The sequence below is a fragment of the Rhynchophorus ferrugineus genome, unplaced genomic scaffold (genome assembly GCF_030347505.1).
Source record: "Rhynchophorus ferrugineus isolate W39M unplaced genomic scaffold, kcgeb_rfMv2 rfM515, whole genome shotgun sequence".
NCBI lineage: Eukaryota > Metazoa > Arthropoda > Insecta > Coleoptera > Curculionidae > Rhynchophorus > Rhynchophorus ferrugineus.
This window is the reverse complement of record NW_027473092.1, coordinates 60219-70365: the sequence shown is the minus strand read 5'-3', so window position 1 is coordinate 70365 and position 10147 is coordinate 60219. Positions and strand designations below refer to the sequence as shown.

The window sequence follows — 10147 nt, the reverse complement described above, 5'->3', positions numbered from 1 at the left end:
CGATCGCACATGCCGCTGACGGTCGAGTATAAGCACGACGCTTCAGCGCCATCCATTTTCAGGGCTAGTAACTTCGGCAGGTGAGTTGTTACACACTCCTTGGCGGATTCCGACTTCCATGGCCACCGTCCTGCTGTCTTAAGTTACCAACGCCTTTCATGGTATCCCATAAGCGTCGATTTAGGCGCTTTAACTCGACGTTTGGTTCATCCCACAGCGCCAGTTCTGCTTACCAAAAATGGCCCACTTGGCACTCTGATCCGAAATCTCGCGGCTTCATCATTTAAGCAAGCCGGAGATCTCACCCATTTAAAGTTTGAGAATAGGTTGAGGTCGTTTCGACCCCAATGCCTCTAATCATTCGCTTTACCGGATGAGACTCGTACGCTACGAGCGCCAGCTATCCTGAGGGAAACTTCGGAGGGAACCAGCTACTAGATGGTTCGATTAGTCTTTCGCCCCTATACCCAGTTCCGACGATCGATTTGCACGTCAGAATCGCTACGGACCTCCATCAGGGTTTCCCCTGACTTCGTCCTGACCAGGCATAGTTCACCATCTTTCGGGTCCCAGCGTGTACGCTCTTGGTGCGCCTCTTCTCGCGATGAGAACGAGACGCCCCGGGAATGCGAAGCGGCCACTTTTAAGGGTAAACCGCCCATCTTCCCTGAGTTCGTGCGAGACGAACTTTCACTTTCATTACGCCTTTAGGTTTAGTGATTCCCAATGACTCGCGCACATGCTAGACTCCTTGGTCCGTGTTTCAAGACGGGTCCTGAAAGTACCCAAAGCTATAGCGTCGCCGATCGGTCTAGGTCTGTTCGAGAACCTCGTCGCCAACAGTCATCAGAGGTCGGAAACGGCACCGGTCCGATTACCGACGTGCATCTGACGCGCTTGCGACGAGCCGAACGCTAACGAGTAGCGGCCTTAAACCATTCGGTATACCGTCGAGCGAGTCGACCGCGAACACGAGGGTCCGTAAACGAAAACGGCGCGAACCGCAGTCTACGGTCTCCACCTCGAGCCTTAAGCCGACGCCCAACGGATCGCGACGTCCTACAAGGAGAAAAGTGCACGCGTTCGTCGCCGGATCGACGTACGAAAGGCGCGCGCAACGCCGAAACGTCACGTGTCACGCGATCGCACGCCGCCTACTACGAGCCGCGAATGAATTTCTCCCTTCGACCTTTCGGGGTTTCTCAGGTTTACCCCTAAACGGTTTCACGTACTCTTGAACTCTCTCTTCAAAGTGCTTTTCAACTTTCCCTCACGGTACTTGTTCGCTATCGGTCTCGTGGTTATATTTAGCCTTAGATGGAGTTTACCACCCGCTTAGGGCTGCACTCTCAAGCAACCCGACTCTAAGGAGAGATCCTCTCGCCGTCAGTCACGGTCGCTACGGGCCTGGCACCCTCTATGGGCTGTTGCCCCGTTCAAGATGGACTTGGACGCGCGACGTAACGTCGAGATAATGGACCCTCCCGAACACCACATTTCCCGGCGCCCGATGTCGGTCGCGGGATTCGGTGCTGGGCTAATCCCTGTTCGCTCGCAGCTACTAAGGGAATCCTAGTTAGTTTCTTTTCCTCCGCTTAGTAATATGCTTAAATTCAGCGGGTAGTCTCACCTGCTCTGAGGTCGCTAGTTTAATATGCGTGGCGCTCGTAATCATCATAATAATGAAGATTAGGAGCCAATACGAAATATAAAAGTTTAGAATGGAAAAGACGCGCCGTCGAAAAACGGTGTTTTCTCCCTCGTATTCGAGAGACAACGCACCTACGATCCGACGTCGATTAAAAACTAATTTTATCGGATACGACGATCGTATTAATGGTGCGCGCTACGTTTATCACAAAAACGTGCGAACGACCGTTTTAAACACGTCTCATCCCTTTCATATTCGTACGACCCGTACGAGAGAGTTAGGTCACACGTACGGGTCCGCTGTCACGTTTTAGAACGTCGCGATCGAATCGCGCTTATACGCTCAGCACGCTCAGACATTTCTCGTCGATCGCGAAGATCAAAGAAAATCCGAGCAGTCTTGAAATGAGATACGACCCTCAGCCAGGAGTGGTCCGGGTATGAGATCCCAGGACCGCAATGTGCGTTCGAAATGTCGATGTTCATGTGTCCTGCAGTTCACAAGTTGACGCGCAATTAGCTGCGTTCTTCATCGACCCACGAGCCAAGTGATCCACCGTTTAGGGTAATCTTTTTTTAAGTTAGGTTTTAAACGCATATCGAAACGTTTCTATTATAAGACGACGACGACGACGACGACGCGCGCTCACGTCATAGACAGCGCTTGCGCCCCTTTCGCAGCCGCCGTCGACTTTAAAACGCTCTTACGGTTTATTTTCGTCTTCTCCACTACACACAACGAGAGGAGCGGAGACAGACTACTCGAAATGGTGACGTTCGTTGTAAATTTTCGTCGTCTCACCTCGTACGACAACAAAAGAGCATACGCTGATCATAGTTTGGCAATATTTTCGTAAACTAAATCTCACCCTTTTGGAATGAAACAAACGAAGGGTGATAAGATTTTCGTAAACTAATCACATTACCGATCATCGTATATGTTCGTCGATATGAGGATCGAAACGTCGATTAGAAATATAATTGGCAAAATCGTTTTATTTTGCGCTCGATTTGTCCATTTATAACGAAATCCGTCGTAGGCCGACGATTATTACTCGTCGTCCTATATAACAACATCTTCATCGTATATATCTCCGCTTTCGGGCGTACATCTTTTAAAACCATATATTCATAGGTACCCGAAAACAGCTACGTTGACGACGTCGAAATTCGATCGGAACTTCCGAACTTCGTAGATGGCTCTTTAACGTTCGACAATGATTTTTACAGACTTGTACGTTTACCTATTATATATATATAGGCATAACAACACACTGTAATGATCCTTCCGCAGGTTCACCTACGGAAACCTTGTTACGACTTTTACTTCCTCTAAATGATCAAGTTTGGTCATCTTTTCCTACACATCGACGACGCCGAAACGCCATCGCGTGTCGATCCGAAGACCTCACTAAATCATTCAATCGGTAGTAGCGACGGGCGGTGTGTACAAAGGGCAGGGACGTAATCAACGCGAGCTTATGACTCGCGCTTACTGGGAATTCCTCGTTCATGGGGAACAATTGCAAGCCCCAATCCCTAGCACGAAGGAGGTTCAGCGGGTTACCCGGGCCGCTCGGCCAGGGAAGACACGCTGATTCCTTCAGTGTAGCGCGCGTGCGGCCCAGAACATCTAAGGGCATCACAGACCTGTTATTGCTCAATCTCGTGCGGCTAGAAGCCGCCTGTCCCTCTAAGAAGAATAGTTTGTACGCCGACAGTAAAAACCGCGCACGAACCGCGAAACCCGAAAGCAACGCGGCCGGCGGGCCTTTAGGATGTCAAAAAGCGCCTAGTTAGCAGGCTAGAGTCTCGTTCGTTATCGGAATTAACCAGACAAATCGCTCCACCAACTAAGAACGGCCATGCACCACCACCCACCGAATCAAGAAAGAGCTCTCAATCTGTCAATCCTTCCGGTGTCCGGGCCTGGTGAGGTTTCCCGTGTTGAGTCAAATTAAGCCGCAGGCTCCACTCCTGGTGGTGCCCTTCCGTCAATTCCTTTAAGTTTCAGCTTTGCAACCATACTTCCCCCGGAACCCAAAAGCTTTGGTTTCCCGGAAGCTGCCCGTCGAGTCATATTAGGGAACGTCGACGGATCGCTAGCTGGCATCGTTTAAGGTTAGAACTAGGGCGGTATCTGATCGCCTTCGAACCTCTAACTTTCGTTCTTGATCAATGAAAGCGTTTTTGGCAAATGCTTTCGCTTCTGTTCGTCTTGCGACGATCCAAGAATTTCACCTCTAACGTCGCAATACGAATGCCCCCATCCCGTTCCTATTAATCATTACCTCGGGGTTCCGAAAACCAACAAAATAGAACCGAGGTCCTATTCCATTATTCCATGCATACAGTATTCAGGCGAAATTTTAGCCTGCTTTGAGCACTCTAATTTGTTCAAAGTAAACGTGCCGGCCCACCTCGACACTCAGTAAAGAGCACCGCGGCAGGATTGAGTTGGGCCGTCGTAACCACGACGCGCACAACACGCACGCCGAAACGCACGCGCGACGGCGACGCGACACGACTAAGCCCACCGGCAGGACGTCTCGCGAAAAACACGCCAGTTAACACCGCGAACGATGAACCGGCGGCGCGAGACACAAATTCGACTACGAGCTTTTTAACCGCAACAACTTTAATATACGCTATTGGAGCTGGAATTACCGCGGCTGCTGGCACCAGACTGGCCCTCCAATTGATCCTCGTTAAAGGGTTTAGAGTGTACTCATTCCGATTACGGGGCCTCGGATGAGTCCCGTATCGTTATTTTTCGTCACTACCTCCCCGTGCCGGGAGTGGGTAATTTGCGCGCCTGCTGCCTTCCTTGGATGTGGTAGCCGTTTCTCAGGCTCCCTCTCCGGAATCGAACCCTGATTCCCCGTTACCCGTTACGACCATGGTAGGCGCAGAACCTACCATCGACAGTTGATAAGGCAGACATTTGAAAGATGTGTCGCCGGTGCGAGACCGTGCGATCAGCTTAAAGTTATTCAGAGTCACCAAGTTGTACGATGACGAGCGCGAACCCGAAACCGATTGGTTTTGATCTAATAAAAGCACTCCTTCCATCTCTGGTCGGAGCTCTGTTTGCATGTATTAGCTCTAGAATTACCACAGTTATCCAAGTAATTGTGGGTTACTATCTAAGGAACCATAACTGATTTAATGAGCCTTTCGCGGTTTCACCTTAATTCGGTATGTACTGAGACATGCATGGCTTAATCTTTGAGACAAGCATATGACTACTGGCAGGATCAACCAGGGAACTGTTCTTATTATTTTATCGACACGAAGCAGATAAAACAAATACAGACACAGTTTATTTTATAAGTTTGACTTATAAAGAAACGTGTGCGTAAGACGACGATATATAATATATATCGACGACTAATAAAAAGGAGGTGCATGATAGCGCGCCTAGACGACGGAAAAAACCGGTCCGAGGCGCCACGCTCTTACATTTTAATATTAGTTGTCTAATAAAACAAAACGATATCATCATCTTAGACACATCTTTTGTTTTTTTTATACACAACCGATCGACTAGGCACCCAATTATCTCGATTATCGACGACGATCGTCGACTACGTCGAAAATTGGATGCCGCAAAATATCGTTCGGCGTTTATAAGACCTCGAAAAACATTCTCTCCGAACCCTTCGCTAGATAGAAATATATAAAGCGACAAGGAAACCTCGTACGAGAAACGTTTCGTGATTTTTTATTTTATTCTCGCTCGGAGAGCAGAGAGCTATCGCAAAATGTGTTGCTGTTTTATGAACGTTCCGATGAAAAACCGATACGTCCATAAAAATAATAATTCCAATCGCATATGAATCGTGGATCATCTTCTTCTAACGAAGCCGAATGTTCCCGCCGAATTCGCGATCTCGCAGTGATACCGTCGTCGTCGTCGTACGCTTCCCGATATATCGAAAAAAACCGACCAGGAAGAACAACGAAACGACGATACAAAATCGCGAGAGCGTTACGAATATATAATAACACGACGAAATACGCTTTTTATTTAGATAAATAAAAAAAATACGGTTCGGATCTTATATATTAACATATAATATGTAATACCACCTTCGCTGATCAAAAGCCACTCGGTAAAAGTGTCACAGCGCCGGTCGACCCGACCCGTCGTATCCGTCTCTCGTATCGCCCCACGTAGAAGCGCACACGATTTAAGCGCGGGTCTCTCGCCAGCTATCGGAAATGTATGGGTGTTTTAGAACAGATCGTTTATACGGACGTTGCGCAAATTTTTCGTTTTTACGTCTGCCCGTTCTCGTTATTATCGGAATGTTCCGATGAATAAACTTTAGCTTTAGACAACGTGAACTTCTAAAGCAATAATTTTAACCTCTCGTGTTAATACGTCCTCAGGCCGTTTCTAGACTGCCGATCACGTTCTTTAAAAGTCGGAAAATTCCGATCCATAAAATTATGCTAGTAGAATGTAAAGATCCTTCATAGGATGGATACTGTCACATATCGATACGGCGATCGGAGTAAAACTGTTCTCACGTATTTCAGGACATTTTAGGTTGTTACGTCGGCCCGTTCGTTATTATCGGTATATACCTATGAATAAATGTTTTGCTTGTAGAACGTAAGATTCCAAAAGAATGATTCGCCGAAACGATGGTGCACCCTTACGATCGGATATTTGCCGCTTATTGGCCATTTTCTATAATTCATCCGTTAGATATCGTTTATCGACTACGGATAAGGTTTTCCGATATCAGAATGTTCCTAAGGATGATTCGAAAGTGATTTGAACGAAGAATTTGATAGAATGAATCCTTTATTTATCCATTGAGTACAGGGTACGGAGTGTCTGCGGGGTCAGCTAATATATTATATTTCTCTCTCGACGTAATGGTAACTCGAAGTCCGAACCGCGCTCATGAAGCTCGGTTTCAATCCAATCCATGTTGGTCGGTTCCTCGAGAGGAACGCCGTATCTTCGCGGTCGACCGCCTAATGAATCAGGTGGTAAAAGTCCAAGCCCAGCGCGGCAACGGCAGGCGCGTTCAACGTTTTAACTGCCAATTCTACGGTCATTCATCGGCCAACTGTAAAGCCACTCCGGCCTACGTCAAGTCCCAAAGACAGAAATTCCCCGCCGAAATGCACCAACTGTTGAGAACCATACACCGCAAATTACTCGGGATGCAAGTGCCGACCTACTCCAAAAACAACCAAACCCAAAAGACCAATTCCTCCCCCCACTCATGTACGGGGAACTCAAGATAACAGTCGTCTGGCTGGTCTGGATTCCACTAGAACACGAACCCGATCTCCATTGGCGAAATACTCTTCGGAACATATTCAGATGACCAAGGAGATTTTCAGGCCATTTTCAACGCCATCAACCACACAGCTATTGGAAGAATTACTATCGGCCGGGATAATAGATGAGTTGGAACTTGGGCTTATTGCTCCAAGCGAACCAACTCACTACTCCTCCAATCGACCGACAATAATTGACTTTTTTATCTATCAAAATTCGAATCAAGCCTCTGACCTGCAAGTACTCCAAGATATCGATTCTGACCACAGGCCTATCCTCCTCACCCACCATCAGCGATTTTCCACTGAGTTCCACTGTCCCCAAGCAAGGTCAACCTAGTAAACGAAAAAAAAAGTATCTTCTCTTTGACGATCCTCATTATATTAGGACGATAGTTCCATTCTAAATTCTTGATTAATTACAGTTCCTATTTGTTCATTTCGAGACGTTCCCGTGATTAATACTTATCGTGTAGAAATTAGCCACAATCCACAATTAGCCACAGTTAGGAAAAATAAATTAATTATCATATAGTCATAAACGTAATAAAAATGAATACACATATTTTCGAAGTCACTCCAGAAATACTTTACCTTATTTTTAAATAACAATCTCGGGCCGTACCATTTTTACAAAACTTATTCTATATACTTACTATATAACAGATTATAATGATATAATATAATTCAATACAATAACTACAATATATATATATATATCTGAAAATTCTGTTTTTATAAAATGTCAGCTACTGTTTAACATTTCATTTTTTAAAATGTATATCCAATTGTGGTTCTGAAAAGAACCGATTTTGCAGGTAAGTAGTATATTGAAACACACATAGGTATGTGAATTAATTTACTTAGAACTGGTATATTTGGTGACTGCTTTGGTACCTTCGCTAACGGCGTGCTTAGCCAACTCACCGGGTAACAATAACCTAACGGCGGTTTGGATTTCTCTGCTCGTGATCGTTGATCTCTTATTGTAATGGGCGAGACGCGACGCTTCGGCGGCTATCCTTTCGAATATATCGTTCACGAAAGAATTCATGATCGACATGGCCTTGCTGGAGATACCCGTATCGGGATGAACCTGCTTTAAAACTTTGTATATGTAAATCGCATAGCTTTCCTTCCTCCTGCGCTTCTTTTTCTTGTCGCTCTTAGAGATATTTTTCTGGGCTTTTCCGGCTTTCTTGGCCGCCTTACCGCTTGTCTTCGGTGGCATTTCGAAATAAAAATCCCGACGTCTCACGTACCTCAAAGAGTACTTAACTAAAAAAATGCCTTTAATTCTAGAACTTATAACATTCGAAGGAACACTTCTAAGCCCCGCCCATAGCCCGAGTTAGAGTCTGATTGGTCGCGTATGATATAACGAGTTTGGCTCGCGGACAAAATTCCAGGCCGATCTGTAAGAAATTTCCAGTACCGTTTTTGATTTAAAGGTGAGCAGTATCTAACAACGATCGAGATTAACATGTCCGGACGTGGTAAAGGCGGAAAAGTGAAGGGAAAGGCGAAGTCTCGTTCCAATCGTGCGGGATTACAATTTCCTGTCGGTCGTATTCACCGACTTCTAAGGAAAGGAAATTATGCCGAACGCGTAGGGGCCGGTGCTCCCGTTTACTTAGCTGCCGTAATGGAATATCTGGCGGCCGAAGTTCTCGAGTTGGCGGGTAACGCCGCTAGAGACAACAAGAAAACAAGGATTATCCCTAGGCATTTACAATTGGCCATCAGAAACGACGAGGAATTGAATAAACTGTTATCTGGCGTTACTATTGCCCAGGGCGGCGTCTTGCCTAACATTCAAGCAGTATTATTGCCTAAAAAGACAGACAGCAAAACCAAATAGATAACGCAAACCGTTTAAAGTTTTGCATACGCCCTTTAATATCGGTCCTTTTCAGGGCCAACAAAATCGTATAAAAAAGAAGTTAGAATACGCGTTCTTATTAAAGAATAAATATTAACTAGAAAATTTATAAATAATCTGATCTGTACTGAATATTCCTTTATTACTGTTTTAGAGTATCGATCGATCGGTTCCCTAATTAGTTACGGCTCTATCTAGAAAATAATCATTTAAGTAATAATAAGATAATAAATAAATTATATAAATATTCTTTCTTTTATAAAGTTATATTGTGGTTCTGAAAAGAACCGTTTTTTTTTTCTATTAAAAAAATACGGTCTTGGACGAACGTATTTTTTAGGGAAGTCGTAGCACGTCCAGGAGTGTCGGGATATTTGTAATTTTCAACTCCGTGTCTTCTTGATCTGACGATGAAATGTGTCGCCTGTTTAATATATCGTCATACGTAGTAGAAATAGTTTTATTTCTTTTTCTTTGGTGATACTGGTTTTTTAGTTTTCGCACCTTCACCAGCGGCAACACGAACAGTTGAGGTCGTCGTCTTAGCACTTTTCGGTTTAGGCGCCTTGGGCTTTTTCGTAGGTCCGGCTTTATTAGATTTTTTCGCTTTGGAAGGCGATTTCGGGGATCTTGCGGCCGTGTTGCTTTTTGCTGCTTTCGAAGATGAACTATTAGCGGCGGCATTGGAAGCGGACGTAGTCGTGGCGGCGGTAGATTTCTTTCCTGTTTTCTTTTCGACGGCTTTTTTGGCAGAAGCTTTTTTCTCGGCCAAAGTTGCAGATTCACCTTTCTTACTTTTAGCTGTGGTTTTCTTAGTTGAGGCGGAGGCGGCGGTCGTCTTTTTTTCCGTTTTCTCTGAGGTTTTTTTGGCAGACGCTTTTTTACCACCGGCTGTCGTAGCTGTCGCGGCACCTCCTACTGGTTTTCGTTTATTTTTCTGTCCGGTTTTGGCAGTGGCCGTTTTTCTTTTCTTCGTACCTGCGGCTGTCGTACCTCCTGCTTTACGTGCCGAAGCCGCTAATTTAAATGATCCGGAAGCTCCTTTGCCCTTCGTTTGTACCAAAACACCCGAAGCGATCCACGTCTTTATATATTTCTTTATAAAGGGCGATAATTTGTCAGCATCCACTTTGTAATTGGCCGCTATGTATTTTTTAATAGCTCTGAAGGAAGTTCCGCCTTTCTCTTTCAATCCTTTAATTGCACTCGTTACCATATCAGCGATCGGAGGATGACTAACTTTCGATTTAGAACTCTTCGCCTTGCTCGAAGTGGATTTTTCTTTCTTCCCTCCTGCAGACGAACCTGCGC

The 10147-nt window shown here is 45.4% G+C and overlaps 1 protein-coding gene and 2 non-coding genes across 3 annotated transcripts; all 3 read right to left on the bottom strand.

Annotated features, from left to right (window-relative positions):
* Window positions 1–2063: 2063 nt before the first annotated feature.
* Window positions 2064–2218, bottom strand: LOC143206032 (5.8S ribosomal RNA). The gene has a single exon (XR_013008069.1). It is a non-coding gene; the product is annotated as a 5.8S ribosomal RNA (ribosomal RNA).
* Window positions 2219–2927: 709 nt separating this feature from the next.
* On the bottom strand, window positions 2928–4918 carry LOC143206034 (small subunit ribosomal RNA). The gene has a single exon (XR_013008071.1). It is a non-coding gene; the product is annotated as a small subunit ribosomal RNA (ribosomal RNA).
* Window positions 4919–7813: 2895 nt separating this feature from the next.
* Window positions 7814–8185, bottom strand: LOC143206028 (histone H2B). The gene has a single exon (XM_076418975.1). It carries the CDS (start codon window positions 8183–8185, stop codon window positions 7814–7816), a length of 372 nt encoding a protein of 123 aa, XP_076275090.1.
* Between the last annotated feature and the right edge of the window lie 1962 nt (window positions 8186–10147).

What these genes read in the sequence shown, in the direction of transcription:
- LOC143206028 (XM_076418975.1), bottom strand. Translation starts at nt 8,185, where the DNA reads ATGCCACCGAAGACAAGCGGTAAGGCGGCCAAGAAAGCCGGAAAAGCC.